The following is a 19519-nucleotide window of genomic DNA, read 5'->3' as shown; positions in this document are numbered from 1 at the left end:
TTTGACAGCCAATATTTCGAATAAAAAAGTTGAGCACAAATATGTCTGCACCTCTTGTAAAATGTGTTATCATTCAAAATAATTGCAGTTTTTTTAATATAATTTTTAATGTTTCTATTCAAACTTCAACGGATTGCGTTGCATCTGTTTATAAGTAAAATACATTTTTAACAGCCAATTTGCAGTGATACCTAACATGCTAAAACTTTTGATTGCGTTTATAATATTACATTTTAATAAAAATTTAGTTCATGAAATATTCATAGATTGCGGAAGTTTTATAAGTGATATTACATGTAATCCAACGTCTTAACATAACATTCCTAGAGGATCTATTATATTATTATGTTATTAATATATTATTATATTGTTAATGTGTTATTGTTACATTAGCATAGTATTATAACTTTATGAAATCGCTATGTAAGAGTGTTTTACAGAACGGTACTCCCCCAATTGTTTTCATATTTTTTTGTGCAATGCGGGTTTCGTATTTTAATTTCAACAGAGCGAAAGCGAAAGTCAAACAAATGTCAGTCGCGTGTTAATCAAGTGTAAATAAATGGCGCAAAGATTAGAGAGCACCGCCAAGGCAACAACTGGAGCCACAACAATAGCAATGAAACATTGTGAAAAGCCCAGAAAACAAATAAAAAAATAAAAAGGAAGAATTCCCAAAAATGGGGGTGTGATGCAGACAAATAAAAAAGGTGGAAAAAAGTGGAAAAAACATTTAATGGTTTTTTAAATGTTTTTTAAATGTGCGTGAAAAATCTGTCACTCGACGGCGAAGAACTTCAAAACGCTTAAAGTTTTCCTTGCGGCCCCCTACCAATCGCTGATGCAAATTAGCCGCCAAAGTTGTTATCATCGAAGCCCGAACCCAAATCCCGAAGCCATTGGACAGGACCCAAGCAACGCTTACGCCCCAGTAAGTCCTTAGACCCCGGAGCCAGACAAATCCTGGCCTTCGTGTCCGCATTTGAAAACAGGATGTGGGGTGTACTGAAGTGGTGTTGATGATACTATTATCTTAAATCGCGATGGGAAAGGAGCTGAGACTGAGACCCATGCGAAGCTGTCAGCGGACGCGGCCACTTCAATTGTCCTTTTTCGGCAAGGCATTTACAATTCATAGATAGAGACGAAAAAATCGTTTTATTGGCTTTAAGGTCCTTTTTGTCGCCTCAGCGACATGAATAAAGGAGCAGCAACAAGGACATAAACCGCAAATAACTTGAACACTCTGCGGCCAGAGGGTTTCCCTTTGTTATTGCATTTCCCCGTGATTTGTGTTTTCTCGGGGCGGCGGAAGAGTTTGAATTTTACATTTTTATCCGCCGCCTTCAAAGCACAGTGAAGCAAAGCGCTATGAAATTGTGAAATGTATTTATTTTGTTAACTTCCCTGCATATATTAACCTGGTTTATAATATGTTTTAACATTATTCTTAAAATTTTAAGTTCTTTCTTAACTTTTTTATGCGTCTCTAATAGAATATTTCCAATATGTGATAATAACGGAAATCAAGAAAATAAAATACGTGGAACCACAAAAAATATTTAAGTTCCTTCTCAATTTTTTCGTGCACTTCAAATAAAATATTTTAAATATGTGATAAGAAAAAAATCAAGATACAAAATTTGTTGTACAATACAACAAAATATTTTAAATATCTGATCTAGATTTTCTCAAGAACATGAAATTTGTGGTACTACGGCACTTGTGAGCTTGCCCAACCAAAGGGGTGCAAATGCTGCAATTTGTAACATTATTTGTTTTTCTTTTTGAGCCACCCTCACCAATACCCCAGCACCAAAAGGACATTGCTCGAAGACACAATGCTATCTAATCTTATTTGAAATTATTTCTGCCTTAACCCTGCATTTCAGCACTTTGCCTTTTGACAATGGACGTGCAATTGTTGCCCTCAACAAGGAGAAGAAACTTTAAACTTCCGCCGAGTAAGCCCTTTGCCTTGACTCGAATCATAGAGTCGAATCATAAAATCGAATCATAGATTCGAATCATAGAATCGAATCATCATCATAAATCGTGAGCTAATAATTCAAGTTATGGAATGTAGAAGGGCACTTTTAGCTTCCCACATTAAAAATTTCATTTTAAAGAAAGATTTGAATGTAGATTGTTAGAAAATTCAGCCGCGAATTCCACTTGTAAATTCTGGACCCCATTGGAAATACGGAAAAATTGAAGATGAAAATTGGTTAAAATTTCGAACCTTGTTTTTAAAGATATATTTCAATATAGAGTGTTAGAAAATTCAACCACAAATTCAAAGAGGTATCCCAATTGTAAATCGGGATACAATAACTCAAGTTATGGAACTTGGAAGTGCAGTTTTGGGGTCCAATTCTGGGTTCTATTGAATTACGGAAAAATCGAACATGAAAAGGGGCTAAAATTTAGACCATCTCCTAAAAGATATTTTTTAACGTAGATAATTTGATAATTCCGCCACAAATTCATAGAGGTATCCCACTTGTGAATCGGTACACAATAACTTAAGATATGGAATTTGGAAGTGCAGTTTTGGGGTCCCATTCTGGGTTCCATTAGAATTACGGAAAAATCGAACATGAAAAGGGGTTAAAACTTCGACCATCTCCTAAAAGGTATATTTCAACGTAGAATATTAGAGAATTCCGCCACAAATTCATAGAGGTATCCCACTAGTAAATCGGTGTCCAATAACTCAAGATATGGAATTTGGAAGTGCAGTTTTGGGGTCTCATTCCGGGTTCCATTAGAATTACGGAAAAATCGAACATGAAAAGGGGTTAAAACTTCGACCATCTCCTAAAAGGTATATTTTAACGTAGAATATTTGATAATTCCGCCACAAATTCATAGAGGTATCCCACTAGTAAATCGGTGTCCAATAACTCAAGTTATGGAATTTGGAAGTGCAGTTTTGGGGTCCAATTCTGGGTTCTATTGAATTACGGAAAAATCGAACATGAAAAGGGGCTAAAATTTAGACCACCTCCAAAAAGGTATATTTTAACGTAGAATATTTGATAATTCCGCCACAAATTCATAGAGGTATCCCACTTGTGAATCGGTACACAATAACTTAAGATATGGAATTTGGAAGTGCAGATTTGGGGTCCCATTCTGGGTTCCATTAGAATTACGGAAAAATCGAACATGAAAAGGGGTTAAAACTTCGACCATATCCTAAAAGGTATATTTTAATGTAAAATATTAGAGAATTCCGCCACAAATTCATAGAGGTATCCCACTAGTAAATCGGTGTCCAATAACTCAATATATGGAATTTGGAAGTGCAGTTTTGGGGTCCCATTCTGGGTTCTTTAGAATTACGGAAAAATCGAACATGAAAGGGGTTAAAACTTCGACCATCTCCTAAAAGGTATATTTTAACGTAGAATATTTGATATTTCCGCCACAAATTCATAGAGGTATCCCACTTGTGAATCGGTACACAATAACTTAAAATATGGAATTTGGAAGTGCAGTTTTGGGGTCCCATTCTGGGTTCCATTAGAATCACGGAAAAATCGAACATGAAAAGGGGTTAAAACTTCGACAATCTCCTAAAAGTTATATTTTAACGTAGAATATTAGAGAATTCCGCCACAAATTCATAGAGGTATCCCACTAGTAAATCGGTGTCCAATAACTCAATATATGGAATTTGGAAGTGCAGTTTTGGGGTCCCATTCTGGGTTCTTTAGAATTACGGAAAAATCGAACATGAAAGGGGTTAAAACTTCGACCATCTCCTAAAAGGTATATTTTAACGTAGAATATTTGATATTTCCGCCACAAATTCATAGAGGTATCCCACTTGTGAATCGGTACACAATAACTTAAAATATGGAATTTGGAAGTGCAGTTTTGGGGTCCCATTCTGGGTTCCATTAGAATTATGCAAAAATCGAACATGAAAATGGGTTAAAACTTCGACATTCGATTAAAAGATATATTTCAATGTAGAATTTTAGAGAATTCGACCAGAAATTCAAAGAGGTATCCCACTTGTAAATCGGAATAGAATAACTCAAGTTATGGTATCTAGAAGTGCAGATTTTGGGTTCCCGTTCTGGACCCCATTGGAAATACGGAAAAATCAAACATGAAAATGGGTTAAAATTTTGACCCTTGCCTAAAAAATATATTTGAATGTAGAATGTTAGAGAATTCAACCACAAATTCAAAGAAGTATCCCACTTGTAAATCGGTATACCATAACTAAAGTTATGGAATCTGGAAGTGGAGATTTTGGGCTCACATTCTGGACCCCATTGGAAATTCGGAAAAATCAAACATGGAAATGGGTTAAATTTTCGACCCTCGCCTAAAAAATATATTTGAATGTAGAATGTTAGAGAATTAAACCACAAATTCAAAGAGGTATCCCACTTGTACACCGGTATGCAATAACTAAAGTTATGGAATCTGAAAGTGGAGATTTTGGGCTCCTATTCTGGACACCATTGGAAATTCGGAAAAATCGAACATGAAAATGGGTTAAAATTTCGACACTCGCTTAGAGGATATATTCTAAAACTAACTAACTAACGTTTAAAAGAAAGTTTTGAAGTTAGATTATAAGAGAATTCAGCCACAAACTCATGATTAACGATATTTACAGGAAGTGGGAGAATCGCATCAATCATTTGTCAGCCATAAAAATTCGTCACACACGAGTATTAAATTATATAACGAAAAAAAGCCAGAATATCTTTGCTGAAAAAAACGGCAAAAATTCTTAATGGTTGCGTGCAATGAAATGACCTTGTAAGTTATGAGACCTATGGGGGGCCGGACTTAACAGTGGGTCTGGAAAAATCCTGCGGGAAGTGAGCCCAAGGCTTAACGATGGACGGTCACTCCTGTGAGGCATCGAATGGAATTGCGATCCTGGCATGTGTGTCCTCGTCCTGCGAATGCTTTAACCCACACCCACCAACTCACTCGCCTGGTGTGCCCACTCACATGTGAACCTTTATTGGAAAACATTATTATTTATGGCTTTTTGAATGACATCGCTTGAACTTTTCAAGCAATAAAGTAACGCACAATAATATTTCCTTATAACGGAAATTGCAAGCGCACAATTTTTCTATATAAAAACGAAAAAAAGATGGAAAATTTGGAGTTTTGATTTATGAAGATATTCATTAGTTCGGTCGATCGAAATTGAGTTAAACAAATAAGATTTACAACCACGGGGATTAATATAAATGGCTGTGTGCTTGTCTTTATTTCGGCAAGCTTTGTAGAATGTTTTAAAATGTTTTTTCTAAAAAAAAAGTTCAAATGATTAGAATCATTTTAAAAACTTTTTTTAATATAGCAGAGACGAAAATGTAGTTAAGTTAAACAAAAAAATCTGTAAGTCCCGTCTCTTTGTTTTAAGCTACTCTTAGCTGATATAGTAAAAGCTTGAAATATTTAAAAATAGTTTAATATTAATATTTAAAGGAAAACTAAATATTACTCTTTTTGAAATTTTATAAGAAAACAAATATCATACAGCGTGGGAAGTCTTATCTCAAGATCTTAACATTAAGAAAATCCCACCAAACAAATAAATTCCGATGGAATCTAAAATGAAAATCTTAAGCAACTTTATTTCGGGCAATTGATGCGCAAGAAACCCAATAGTTAAAGGGTTCGGGATTAGGGGTTCAAGTCCTTGGCCATTTGAAACATGTAAGGGATGCGTGGCCGTTTAAGATTTGATCAAATAACGACAAGCAAAAGGATTATTTTAAGTAATTGCTAGACATTGTTTAGTGGGATGTTGAGAACAGAAAGGACCCTACGGTATGGGTTATTTTATGTGCAAATTTGGTTCGACTTTAAAGTGAAATATAGCCAAAGCTGAGACTATTTGTTTTTATTTACTTAACCAATGCGATTACATAGGCAACTTCGGCTTATTTACTGCCATGTCGTGTGTCGGTATGTATGTATTATCTGTGGGTATATCTCCGAGTTATATATGTTAGATACGGGCTCCAGGCGCATGACCCATTCCTGAACTCGTGCAAAGCTTTTTGCTGGCGACGGCGCCACGAACCTCTGCCTTCTCGCTCTAAGCCACATGATGCCATCCTTGTCTGCTGTGTGTGTAGGGTGCCGTGAAGTCAAAGTGTAGATAGCAAGCTGCCATAGGACGAGGCAACAAGGATGTTGAATACATATAAAAATGTCTAAGGTGGAGCAGAAGCCATGACTGCGGCCATGACAGCGATAATGTATACGGGAGTGGGGAGGGACCCCCACACTTCCACTGCCACATCGACATCCTGGGGGGCGAAGTGTAGGTGGGTCCTGGCGCAGTTGTAGGGTTGCCAGGACTCGGTCGCATCCCAAAACCCACCTTCTGTCCACCCACTCTCATCGTTCCCGGGCTTTCTCGCTATTTGAGTTTGGCTCCTGGTTCACTTTGTGGGTATTAAGTTCCTTTTAAGGCTAAAGACAAACGTCTCCATCTCTTTCACCGCACCTTTCTCCATCTCTCTCATTTATATCCTGTTTGCACTTTTTGTGCGCCTGCCAAATGAAAACTGTACGGGTGAAGGTGAGGCAAAGTCTTTAAAGTTGCACAAAGGGGATTAAGATGGTTCCCACATAATTAATCAGCTGACCGCCTTCCATTACTGCACTAACTTTTAGCTCTGGACAAGATTTCAGATGAGAAACTATTCAAAAGTGGTTTTAAATAATTCTAAACACCTCTACAGATCTCTATATAATTTTCTACAACAACTATACAATGCAATCCTCAAAAACTATCCACACTGAGTAGAGAAAAAGCCAGTCCAGTCACTTTTTATGAGGCACTTAGTTAAACGATATGGACCAAAGAAATGCCCTGGGCAGCAGGGGTAAACAGCCCATGGAAAGTGGTATGTAGAGGCAACCCCAAGGAATTTGATGCAGCTGCCAAGTTGACAGCCCTTCCTTATCCGACCGTCGTTGAGGGAATTTGTTTTGGTCCCGGACGCTGGTTTTTTATCGCGCTGATGGGCCAAGCGGGAGACTTTTGTTTTATCGCTGCCAATACATCAGCCATCAATATGATTAACTCACACGGAATGTGCCAAAGTGCCGAAAATCAAATTAAATTGCCCTGATGTAAGTGTTAGTGACATATACGGACGGCGTCCACTCGCTTGATTTATGCATTGCAAATCGATAGTTTGTGTTTGTCCTCTGAGAAAAGGGATCAGTGTCAGATGTGTGCAGGCGGTAAAAATATAATTTATATTCACATCTCCAAGATGTGTACTAAAAATGGGGAGTTCAAAAATTCTTTCACAAGTTTACCAGAGGCTGTCACTTCTTATTCATCCGCTGCTCATACTTTTCCTCAATAAACTGAAATACAGAATCGATGGCCGAGTACGAAGTCCACTCGTGCTTGGTGTGTCCAGCAGAAACCTTCCGGATGCTTTTATTTGACTGAGAGACGGGAGTGTCCAAGGGTGAGCTGCTGGCGACCCAATCGCAGGCCACTTCGCTCAGGTAATCCCTGTTCTTCGCCTGGGGACTTCCCATAGCCGCATCGGTAAAGGCAATCGCAAAAACAGATTCCTTAAAGAATTTCGAATAGTTGTCCACCTAATAAGGTAAAACAATAATATGATGTTGAAATGAATCTTTAATTTGTCTTTCTTACCAGATCCAAAGTGAGACAACCACCATAGCTGTGACCCACAATTGCCACACTCTCCGGATTTGAGGGCAATACTATATTTTCCCAAACATATTTCATGTGGTCTCTGGACGTTTCCACGCCCTTGATGGGATTCTCTTTTCCATTGCAGAATCGCTTACAATCATTAGCATTGGTAATAAGCAAGTCGTACCCGAGCTTCTGCGCTTTTCGCACATAAGGAAGCTGCGAGCCATGGTCCAGCGAGTTGTTAATAATTAAACTGAAAACAAACAATTTTATGATCAAATATGAAACTAATAAAATTCTTTAAAAATGTAGAGCTTGAGTAATTAATGGCCATGCCCTAGAGCTTAATTTACTTAATGGTTTGCTGTCCTAAGGGAAACATTAAATGCTGTAGTTTTTCCCCAAGAGCTTATAAACGAAAATGTGAAAACATTCCAATCTTTAGTTTCACTTAATTAATTCCAAATGATTTTTAATCTTTTCAAAGAATTGTTCAGTTGACAGTTATAAACCTTTAGCATTATGATTTTTAGTTTTTTACAAAATGAAAGTGGTAAAAAAAATTGATTTCAAAAAACTTACAATGATTTAGAAATTGTTTAGGGATCATACACACCTTCTGGCCCATTGTCCTGCATTAACGAGTCCACTACCATGAATAAGGACTAGCAGCTTCTTGGACTGCAACAGCTTCGACGGTTGGGAAAAGACGAACGTCGAGCGCTCTGGAGCCTGATCGAAGGGAATGTAGGTGCGGCTAAGGCCGTTTTTCTCCAACAGATCATAGACAATTTCCGGGATTTGCTAACCCAAAATGAAAAATAAAATTATATTATAATGAAATGTTACCAAAAAATATTAAAAATGTATTTCTTAAAGATAAAAATTGTTATTAAAAATCGAATGTTTAATATTATGTGAAATCCGAGGATTAACAAAAGAAGTCAATACCTACAGATTTATAAAGAATTCAGGTTACATACGTTTGCCACATTCTGGTAGTGCCTCTCGTTTTCGGCGGGATCGCTTTTGACGTTATAGGAATAGGGCTCCTTGCCGGGCTCGTCTGTCGCGGGATCGATTTTGCGCAGAACTCCCTCTGAAGGAGATTATCGGAAAGGTTACCATCATAGCACTATTATTTTTTGTTCACTTACCTTTATCGAAGGCGTACCCAATTTTCTTTAACTGGAGTGCAGCCTGCTCAGAACTCCTGGCCGATGAGTTCTGCATTGTACAGCTTCTACGAGGGCGAGATTTAATATCAAAACTCCTTAAATTCATTTTAATCGGGTGGACTTCTGCTCCAGCGGATACTTACGGAATAAGAATGGCGCTCCAAAAGTCTTTTATTTATACACAATTGTTGCTCGCGTTTTGTTTTGATTTGTGATGATAAAGGCCGTCTAGAGATGGAATACCATAACCGCGCCACCTACAGGGAATAAAGCTTATATCGATAGCACGAATAGAAGTATCGCCGGAAATGTGAAACCGATTAAAGCTTACTTTACACTACGCGTGCATCTACATCATGGAGTACAATTTAACTTGTTCTCACTTACTAAAAAAATGTAACTATTCCCCAAATACTTCAGGTATAGTTTTGACTAAAATATAGCACAATTTTTAGCGCAATTTTAAATAGAAAACGAAACTATTCAATAAAAACTATCCTTTTATTTTAAAAATATGTGTTGCTTATTAATAGTTTGAATATAAAAATAACAATCAGAATATGTTCCTTGCGTTCATGTATTCTGTAGATTAGGACTTCCATATAGTTCGATTAGCTACACTTATAACTGTGTCCATATAGTCCATAGCTTGCTGAATCCACTTCGAATAATCGCTGACCCGAGTAAAAGCATAAGGCTGCAATGGTGTGCAGGCTTTTTTACCATAGGAAAGTAAGCCAACGAGCCTTTCATTTGCCACATCCATCAATGGGGCTCCCGAGTCTCCCTGGAACAGACATTTTTTTATAGATCATAAGAAACTGTATCTTTAAATGATAATCATCTGAACATATTTTTAGTTGTGATATGTTAATTTACTTCAGTAAGATTTTTAGGTTTTTCGATTTGGAAAATCTATTGAAGAGCACTTTCAATAAACTAGTTCTAGGGAAAAATTATAAAATGTAAATTAGAAGGATTTTTAAATGTTAAGGAAATAGTTCTTGTTAAACTTGACCACAATGAAATCATACTTTGTCCTCGTGAACACTTTTTAATTAGCCCACAGAGATTACTGTTTGCTATTCGATTATCATTTTTCGAAATATATACAAAATACGATCAACTTACGTCACAGGCGCCTTGAGGTCCTTTTAAGTGCACGGCACAGAAGTCAGTTTTAGTAAGGAATACGAATCGGTGCTTCTGCTTACACACATCGTTTCGCATTGTCTGAAAGGGCGTCTCATGGATCTTTTTGATCTTGCCGACAATCGCCCGTCCCCAGCCAATCATAGAAACCTTCTCGCCACTGCCCGTTCTCGGTTTGCCCTTGAATTGAATACTTCGGAAACGCTTATCATCGAGCGGAAATTTCGGATAGACCCTGACCACGGCAATATCATGGCCGCCGAGCAACTTAAACTGGGGATGCCACTGCACTTGGACGACGAAGAACCGGGTTTGCTTCCGGCTGCCGAGAAAATCGTCGCCACCGGCTACATACTTTTTCGCCTGTTTATGGTTAGGCATTCTTTTAATGCAGTGGGCCGCAGTGAGCAAGAATTCATTCGAAATTATCACGCCTACACAGAGGTGCTTGTAGTATCCTTTGGTGTTGGTACCGATGGAGACGACATAAGGATAGCGAGAGCGGTTAGGATTCGACTTTGCCTCCACCATAGGTGTGCTCGTCTCTGGGGCGTCGATAACTGTAGTTGGGGAGTCGGAAACCGTATCCTGGCCGGCTGACATCACGGTGAACAAAGATGCCAGGCAAAGAGATCTCAAAAGACACATGACTACGACCACGATCCGGTTTGAATACCATGGCTAGGTCTAGCTTTCTACAGCAGATTTTCTTATTAATAAAGCATGAAATTATAATTTTCTGTACTCTTACTTAGCTAAATATATAACGGGTTTTACTCGGATTAAAAGTGGTATTATATTCTGCAACTTATTAAAGAGGAGTAACATTTTTAAACAGAGCCAGAAAACCACTGCCACTCAATAAACAAAGGATAGAGTTTGAATATAGAAATTTAAAAACTGTTTACCATTTTATCATTAAAGAACTCTACATTTCATTCATTTCAATTCGCAATAAATGGAAATGGATTTACTTTTAACACTTCGTTAACGTAATAAATGATTAGGTTACTGGTTAGTGGCAGAGTCTTTAAGGCTCTGCTTCCGATTTGCCACTTGGTTAATCTTGGCAAGGCGCTTCATTGTCTCCAGCTCCTTGATGAATGTGGCAAGCGCTTCTTTGGTGGTGGAGATGTCACCATCTTTTAAGTCCTCCAGGCTGTCCTCCTTTTCAAGTTCTAAAAGGAGTTAGGATGTATTATAATCTCTTAAATACCAGTAAGCTTTGGAATACTCACCATCCATTTCTGCCTCAATGTCATTAAGTCGATTCAGGACCAATGATTGCTGCACCTTCACATGCTCGATTAGGCGGTACTGGCACTCCTCTGGATCGATGGCGGCCTCTGGTTGTGGAACGTTCGGCAGGTCAGGATGCTCCATCTTCGGACGCTTCACTGGCGTCAAGGCAGAGGCGTCCACGTTGTCCTCGTCCCACTTCTTAGCCCACAGATAAAGCTTTGGGTGACAGCGATTGCGTGCGATATTGATCTTCACAAGCAGCGAGTGCATTGATCGCTTGGCATCCAGCAAATTGCCGGTCAGCGTGTGCGAGCGCTTCAAGATATCGAATTGCTTGGTGGCCTGTGGATTGGAAGTGTGGTATGCGGCCACTGGCAGCTTGCCTTCGAACAGCCAGTCCTGGTCGTGCTTGAACCTCATGGAGTCCCTTCCCCTTTGCGGATTTCGACATATGTAGCACACATACTTTTCTGGCACATCAGACTCTTTTACAATTCCGTTGCAGGCGCCATGCTGCCAGCACAGACATAACTCGCACTGAATCATTAGACCATCCTCTTCTCCGTACTCGCAAATGCAATTAATGATCTCCTCCTGCCGCATTCGCACAATTCGTATCAGTTCACCGTTTTCCTTAATGTACTGCGGTGCCTTGTTTAGGGGGTCAGCAGGTGGTGGCGCGAGAGCTGCATTAATGTCCGCCTGGTCATTAGATGAGGGCGTCGATACCGAGTCTGCCGTGGCTGGTGAGTCAATGGAGCTAATGGGAGTTGCAGAGGCACCAACGCGACGTTTCTTCGAATCGCTGCGTGCATCGGGAGTCGGGGTGTTAAAAGATTGCCGCGTCTCCTCAGCGTCTTCGTTCAAAGTCTGACCAGCAGGGCTGTCCGTCAAATTGCCGCGACGCTGAGAGCGCTGACGGTTGCTCTTCCGCGAGCCAGATGGGCGCTTGGTGGGCGAATAGCGAGCCCGCTTGCAGGAGCGGCTTAAGGCAGGGTTTGTCGAGACAGCAGCTCCAGCCTCCAGAGAAACATCTTCCCGATTAATGCCACCCTCAGCAGATGGCGTTATCGTGCTCGGTGGCTCCATCTTGGGAGACAACAGGGTCTTAGAAGGCGATATCCCAGATGGGGTTCCCGGTGTTCCCGGAGATGTACCCGAAGTTGAAAGCGTCTGACGTTTAAACGACCGCGACTGCTGCAGATCTTGCTGGTGCAACTTAGCGAAGAATTGCTGGTTTGGTATTTGGTTCTTCGGCACCGCATCGCCCTGCTCGATGGATGAGGGATGTGTGCGCTTAACCGCCAGTTCCTGCATCTTTGGGCAGTGACTCACGTACCTGCGAAGTCAAAGTTTGTTTAGTTTCTCGATTGCCTTGCATGTGAGGTACTTACTCGGCAAATTCTTTGTGGTAATGCCGCATGTGGATGAGCAGAAAGTCTTCTTTGCGATAGGTCTTGCCACAATCTTCGCGAGGGCACACATACAGGTTATCATGCATTTGCACTTTTAAACCGCCAATTAAAGCTGAAGCATATACAAATTAAGGGTTAAAAAGAATCTTTTAAAAATTATTGTTTGCTTACCAAAGCCATTCTCGACCAGGGGAGGATCCCCTGGCAGTTGTTGGGCAGCACCTCCCTCAATGGCTTCTAGAAGTTCTGGGGTTGTCTTGGCCTTTGCCTCATCGTTAAGCTGAGCCTGTGGGGACATAAGCTCTGCTGGCGGCATTAGCGAGGCCACGGGTGCTTCCATGTACTGGCTTTCATTCACCGGCATCGGAGTCGAAGGTAACGAGGGTTGCGTTGTGTTGCTCTGGTCAAGACTGGAGTCCATTGACACATCCATGGGCCTGGGCTTCGGCGGTGGCTGCGGATTGTAGTCGTGGGTATAGACATAGGCGTTGATGTCCTTCGCCCGGCGCCGGTGGATACTAAAGTCGTACACATCCGGGTTGTATACTAGGTCCTGTGACTCCAGGAAAAGTTTTAGGTCGGACTTGGAGCGGAACCGCTTTCCGCTGGGCGACACCAGAATAACGTCCCACTTGCCGAGCACGTTAGAGCGCTGATACATGTGCTTAATCCAGCCAGGAGGCAGGCGCCAGTCCTGCACGATAACCGTGGGTTTCTGGTGCTCGCCCACAATCAGAAAGCCTTCGGTTCCAATCGGCTGGTCATTTACCCAGTGGCAGGTCCACTCTCCGTCGTGCGGTATCTCAGGAAGGCCTAGGGAAGCTGTTGGGTTTGGAAAGCAAAAAGTTAATCAATTTTATTGCTGTTTAGAATACGTGAAGTTCAATTAATTTACAACCTAAGATTATATACTTGCCAAACGTACCTATGTCCAAACTGGCCATATCCAACAGGGGCCAATCCCTACGCTGTGGGGCGCTCTTGCTCTTCTTGTTGCTTGACGATCCGCTGGCTCCGCTCACGCTGCCCGTGCTGGCTCTCTTTGGGGCCAAAGGTACAGCAGGAGCTGGGGTTCCCACAGGAGTGGGCGTTTTGGACGCCACATCATCTGTTGCCTGGAGAGCGGGCAGCTGCTTGGGCATCTTGTTCATGTGCACGGCGCGCACGTTCTTGATGTAGCCATCGTCGAAGAGCACCTCGTAGGTGTCGTTGCCCAGTAGCTTGCGAATAGTGCCCGGGAACTTGCGAGGCCCCGACCAGCGGGCCATGCACTTCTCATCCAACTCGAAGACGGGCAGCACTCGGGTGCTGAGGCGCTGCCTCAGCCGCTCCGACTTGATGGCCATCCACTCCTGGAAGCTGCCGCTCGTCGAGGGCGACACCTTAAGCTTGTGATTGCGCTCGAAGCGCACTAGGAGCGTCTGCTCCGTCTCGTTGACTTCCACGATGCGGGCGGGCAACCAGTTGCCCTCCACACTGAGAGCCTCCAAGCGGGCTCCGATGGTCAGGTTGTGTGGGTTGCTGTACTTGGGTGGAGTGCCGGGAAGAGGGGAGTTGGAATTGGAGGCGGAGCCTGCAGGCGGGACAGTAGCCTCAACGACTGAGGAGGGTCCAGGAACAGCTGGGGCCTCCTCTGCAGGTGCCTTGGTGGCATCTTCTCCGCCATCTTTAGGGGTCGTCTTTGCCTCCTCCTCCTCCGCCTTTTCAGCTTTGGCCTCCTCGGTGGCCTTGCGTTCGGCTGTTTCCGCCAGGATCTGCGCCACTATTTGGTCCACCGTGGCCTTTATCACATCCTCGTTGGCCGATGACTGTGCAGTTCCCGGGGCCCCAGTCGCGCCCTCCACGCTGGCGTGCTGCAGCGCCCGGTGATCCGCCTCGATCTCGGCCGAGTCCATCTTTCCCCACGGAAAGACGGTGGGGAAGACGCGCGGCTTGAGCAGATACTTGCCATTGCGAATCGTGTTGAAGTCCAGGCGGCGGAAGTGGCGCGAGCAGACCAGGACGCTCTTGGTGATCTGGCGCTCCAGGCTGATGCGGGAGTTCTTGATCCAGATGGCCCGGATGATGGGGTCCAGGGGGAAGGAGTGGTAAGTCACGCCGTGGTGCTCCTGCAGACGCGACGTCGACGGACAGTTGGCCACGCAGCAGCGGCGACCCATGGCGATTCTATTTGCCTATCGTCGCTCAGCAAAACTTAGCTCTATTGGTTTTTCAGTGGCTTTCTGGAAACGCACACTGTGCTTATGACGAAATAATAATAAAAAAAACCGACGCGAAATTTCCGTCTAATAAGTCTTCTTCTTCGATATCAGTCCAACCTATCGATAGTTTTTCTGCGTCCAGTGTGACCGTTAATCGATTTTCGAAAAAGCCACGTTATATTCAGAGATGTGAAAGGTGTATAAAATAACAATATGTCGGTATTTGTATTTTACCTGTTTAAAATCTGTTTTAAGATTGTTTCTGTCTTGCATCATATGGAGTTGCCTTGTTAACGACTACCCCACACGCGTAGGTCCGAAGAGAGGGTGAACTTTAAGGGCGGCGTGCGCCTGGTGGCGCTCGTGGCAGTCGTTTTATTCTGTTAACAATTCAAATCAGCCTCATACATTTCAAACTAACTTAATCTTACCGCAGTGTGCCCTCCTACGATTCACAAGACAATGAGAAGCACAATTTATGGCGGCATCCATTAAACCGATATTAGTAGGCCCGCACTTCAAGGGCCAAGAAATCCATACGAGATCGGATAAATTAACAAATACTAGATTTCTCTTACAATACTTAGTCTACCTATCGATTACAATGTTCGACCGTCGACAGTTTCTTTAAATTTTTATTATAAAGGAACAATACACGCATTTTAAAAATGTAAGACATTGAAAGTATGTAAGTGTGTGCTTTATAAAATGTGCTCCATAAAAAATACCTATTAAATATCATATTTTAATACCAAAACTACCAAAAACGGATGGTCTTATCGATAGTTCCAATTGGGATATCGCTTGGGCTGCCAGCCCGCTCAAAAAATTTAAATTTGCATGTTGAATTTGAATGTTAAATTTAAATTTGATTTGCTTACATTCTTACTTGATAAACTCCAGTTCTTTTGACATTGCAAAACAACTTGACATTTGTAATTTTCTAAATTAATAAACTTTGTAAATTCAGAGTAATTTTTCTGATTTTTCAAAAAAATCCCTTTTTCTTTATTTAAATTTTTTTCAAGTAATTTCTGCGTTTATGCATCTCAGCGAAGTGAGCGTCCCATAAATTTCCCCGGCTCTGCGCAAAAGGATCACGTGCCGGCACACCACAGTTTCCAAGGCCATCGAAAACCTATTTGAAATGCAATTAATGTACACCTATGGGCTTACATGTCACCACGTTCGCCAAAAGACAGACACCTTGCAAAAAGTTAACCAAAAACGAAATACGAAAATGCTTCTGGAATTATGTGTTTCAACATTGTTTCCACAGTTTAAGGAGGAGTGCGTGTGCTGAAATAAACGTTTGTTGTAGATTGTAATTAAAATTTTCCACCTGGTCATTAGCATGCAAGAAACATCATAAAATGTTGACTGTGTGGCGCCTGCTGCTTGGTCATCCGCCAAAAAAAAGGAGCCTTGGCCTCTAATTTAAAATATGTGAGGGAAATAATGCATACAAAAATTCGTAATATTCTGCCTATGCGGTCATTATAGATTTTAACGTTCTGACTGCGAATTTACAATGCAACTGAAACATTATTTCTATATCGTAAGAAAAAAAAACAAAAAACATGTTTCAAGAAGGTTCACTAAATTCACTTCCACCAATGACCAAAAAGAAGTTCAAATTCTGCGGATTTTGTTAAATGCCATAGACAAAATATATTGTAACAGAAGATATCAGATATTCCATGGCATGGACACTTGCCTATTAGATACTTCCTGTTTTTTTTTAGGAACAAACCTATGAACAAGGTCTATGGGTCAACATGTTCACCTAGATCTTGAGAGTGTTTGCGAAATTAACATGGAGTCAATATCAAATAGTGCTGGCTTTGATCCAGTGGAATGCCAATATTTGAAATCAAATCACGCTTGGAGCATAAAGCAAATTTTAATTATAAAATGTTTTTATTGTCATATGCAGCTGACATAAATATTAAATAAGTTGAATTATTGTCGTTGCTAGGCTGAATAATTTCGGTTTTGATTTTGGGCAGTCCAAAATTGACATTGAGAGGCCACTTGAAGGGAAATCCAAATGAATAAACACGGCTAAATGTCCGTTTGCATAACTATTAGTGAACATATTTGCATAAATTATCGGCACTTGATGAAATTGGGACGACTGCACCTGAACTCACTCTCTTTTTGTGCAAATAATTAAACAATATGTAACTTGTGCAAAAATATTTCCGAAAAAGAAAAACAACGCGAGTACAAAACTTTAGGCCGCACGGACGGCGGCACTTTCTCCTTTAATATTTACCCAACTCATCGACAAATTGGCCAGGCCCATTCCCCACTCTCATCTCGGTCCCAGTACCATAAGTTATCCCCTTCCCGATCCCGTCTGGGAACTCATTGCGTAAATATGTGGGTATGCGATGCGGTAATTTTCGAATAGGCCTCGCGACTCTTGGCAGTTGGGCCCAGTTCCCGGTTCCTTATCACATAAATATTACCCAAAAAATTATCGTTAAATTATGATGATAATGTTTTCCATGTAACGCTGCGAGCTCACACAAATTAAATAAATTATGCTTGCCCAAAAGATGACTTAAATAAATACGTGCTGACCATGTAAACGGATTGCCTAATTTTTTTTAATTTTTATTGGTCTTTGTTGTTAAACATTGCACGTTGCTAACTATAAATTTCAAATTTCATATCTGGAATTTCTCAATGTAAAACATTTGGAGTTTCCCAGACATTTTGTAATTGTAAATGTGTGAATTGCTTGACAAGTCAGCTATTTTTTAATAAAAATATAGCAACATTTAAATATAAATTTGAGCTTAACATATGATTCTTATTGCAATCAATTGATTATGGTTATGGTAATTTCACCAAATATAATTTCTCTTGAAAACTTGCAAAAAATATTTAAAATTCCTCGAAAATAGGCGCGGCTTTGCTCTGAGCATAATCCGCATATCCCACGAGATACATGTGTCAGGTAATGAGCGACACCTGCCTTCGTGTAACTTTTGCCGTTTAACCGATTGCCGTAAAGTGCGATTTAACGGCGGCGAAAACCTTTATATTTATACCCGTTACTCGTAGAGTAAAAGGGTATACTAGATTCGTCGGAAAGTATGTAACAGGCAGAAGGAAGCGTTTCCGACCCCATAAAGTATATATATTCTTGATCAGGATCACTAGCCGAGTCGATCTAGCCATGTCCGTCTGTCCGTCTGTCCGGATGAACGCTGAGATCTCGGAAACTATGGGAGCTAGGCTATTGAGATTTGGCGTGCAGATTCCTGAGCTTCCTACGCAGCGCAAGTTTGTTTCAGTAGACTGCCACGCCCACTCTAACGCCCACAAACCGCCCAAAACTGTGGCTCCTACAGTTTTCATGCTAGATAGAAAATTTTAACTGAAATGTAAGGTTCTCATCAATACCTATCGATTGACCCAAAAAAAAGTTTGCCACGCCCACTTTAACGCCCACAAACCGCAAAACCCTGTGACGCCTACAATTTTCATGCTAGATAAAAATTTTTAAATGAAATGTATTGGTCTCGTCAATACCTATCGATTGATCCAAAAAAAAATTTGCCACGCCCACTCTAACGCCCATAACGCTTAAATCTGTATACCGCCGGTAGGTGGCGCATTTTAATCTCGCTTTGCTGCTTGCATATCTCCATTTAGCTGAGTAACGGGTATCTGATAGTCGAGGTACTTGACTATAGCGTTCTCCCTTGTTTTCAACTGATATTTTGGGTTTTGTAGGGTCGACATGCTTGGCTGCACGTGAGGTGGAGATGTAAAAAAAAAGGAGAGAAGAGGAGACAAAACTTATCGAGGCGATCATGTTGAAATGCGTGAATTGGGTTTGGGTTGTTGGGTTTTCGTGGTTTTCGGGCTTACTCTTCACTTTCAACTGGTGAAATTTTCGTACTCATCGCGGCTGACCTTGATCTGGGTCCCAAGCTGTGCTGTGCGGAGAAAATAATGCAGATGGGCCGGGCATCATTTCTTATGCTTATGCAATAACAAGTGTGTTTGGACATATCTTCTGGCTATTTATGACTGTGTTACGTAATGTTTTGATACCATACCCATGTAAAATAATAAATTCCCAAAACCATAACATAGCTCTCAAAATACAGATAGAACTTATAATTTATAAAAATTTCTTTTCAATTATATATGTCACTTGTGGAATTCAATCGACTTATATTGTTAATCAACATTTCAGCTTAGATTACGCAATGAACGAAGCGACAAATACATACATATTTCTGAAACAAAGCAAACAATAGCACAAAATGCATTTATTTATGCAAAGAGACAGGAGACGCACCACAAAAAAGAGAAAAATCGAAATTTCCGTGCCAAAAAAGATTTTGGCTCAAGTCGTGGCGTGTTTGTGTAGCTAATTAGATGGGAGTTAGGCCAATCCATTCAACGACCATTCAAAGCAAAGTGGTGCAAAATGATGCGCAAGCTAAAGAGTCGCCACCCATCACCCACCGAAGCACCCCTTTAAAGCACCATTTCGACCACTTAACATTCAAGATTGCATGCAAAGCAGGCGCAGTCGAAGAGTCCATTTTCCATGTGCCCTAAAAAATATACGCTCGAAACTCCTCTTGAAAATATAAGGCTAATCCTCTCGAACAC

General features: G+C 41.0%; 3 protein-coding genes across 3 annotated transcripts; all 3 read right to left on the bottom strand.

Moving 5' to 3' along the window:
- Positions 1–7243: 7243 nt before the first annotated feature.
- Positions 7244–9131, bottom strand: LOC118877869 (FAM172 family protein homolog CG10038). Its single transcript, XM_036818192.3, has 6 exons — positions 9009–9131; positions 8845–8930; positions 8671–8786; positions 8304–8491; positions 7682–7940; positions 7244–7623 (listed from the first exon to the last, which is right to left on the bottom strand). Exons 2-6 carry the CDS (start codon positions 8918–8920, stop codon positions 7339–7341), a joined length of 924 nt encoding a protein of 307 aa, XP_036674087.3. The 5' UTR covers positions 8921–8930; positions 9009–9131; the 3' UTR covers positions 7244–7338.
- Positions 9132–9371: 240 nt separating this feature from the next.
- On the bottom strand, positions 9372–10747 carry LOC108017416 (chymotrypsin-2). The gene is made up of 2 exons (XM_017084441.4): positions 9997–10747; positions 9372–9652 (listed from the first exon to the last, which is right to left on the bottom strand). Exons 1-2 carry the CDS (start codon positions 10663–10665, stop codon positions 9455–9457), a joined length of 867 nt encoding a protein of 288 aa, XP_016939930.4. The 5' UTR covers positions 10666–10747; the 3' UTR covers positions 9372–9454.
- Positions 10748–10938: 191 nt separating this feature from the next.
- MBD-R2 (PHD finger protein MBD-R2) lies at positions 10939–14995 on the bottom strand. The gene is made up of 5 exons (XM_017084454.4): positions 13600–14995; positions 12846–13496; positions 12654–12786; positions 11256–12598; positions 10939–11195 (listed from the first exon to the last, which is right to left on the bottom strand). Exons 1-5 carry the CDS (start codon positions 14831–14833, stop codon positions 11026–11028), a joined length of 3531 nt encoding a protein of 1176 aa, XP_016939943.4. The 5' UTR covers positions 14834–14995; the 3' UTR covers positions 10939–11025.
- Between the last annotated feature and the right edge of the window lie 4524 nt (positions 14996–19519).

Source organism: Drosophila suzukii, chromosome 3 (genome assembly GCF_043229965.1).
Source record: "Drosophila suzukii chromosome 3, CBGP_Dsuzu_IsoJpt1.0, whole genome shotgun sequence".
Taxonomy (NCBI): domain Eukaryota; kingdom Metazoa; phylum Arthropoda; class Insecta; order Diptera; family Drosophilidae; genus Drosophila; species Drosophila suzukii.
This window is presented reverse-complemented; position numbering and strand designations above follow the sequence as displayed.

Coding starts and splice junctions, on each gene's coding strand:
- LOC118877869 (XM_036818192.3), bottom strand. CDS start 8,920: ATGCAGAACTCATCGGCCAGGAGTTCTGAGCAGGCTGCACTCCAGTTA. Junction 8,787..8,844: donor TGGGTACGCCTTCGATAAAG/GTAAGTGAACAA, acceptor AATCTCCTTCAG/AGGGAGTTCTGCGCAAAATC. Junction 8,492..8,670: donor ACTACCAGAATGTGGCAAAC/GTATGTAACCTG, acceptor ATTTTGGGTTAG/CAAATCCCGGAAATTGTCTA.
- LOC108017416 (XM_017084441.4), bottom strand. CDS start 10,665: ATGTGTCTTTTGAGATCTCTTTGCCTGGCATCTTTGTTCACCGTGATG. Junction 9,653..9,996: donor GACCTCAAGGCGCCTGTGAC/GTAAGTTGATCG, acceptor TGTCTGTTCCAG/GGAGACTCGGGAGCCCCATT.
- MBD-R2 (XM_017084454.4), bottom strand. CDS start 14,833: ATGGGTCGCCGCTGCTGCGTGGCCAACTGTCCGTCGACGTCGCGTCTG. Junction 13,497..13,599: donor TATGGCCAGTTTGGACATAG/GTACGTTTGGCA, acceptor CAAACCCAACAG/CTTCCCTAGGCCTTCCTGAG. Junction 12,599..12,653: donor TACCACAAAGAATTTGCCGA/GTAAGTACCTCA, acceptor TTGACTTCGCAG/GTACGTGAGTCACTGCCCAA.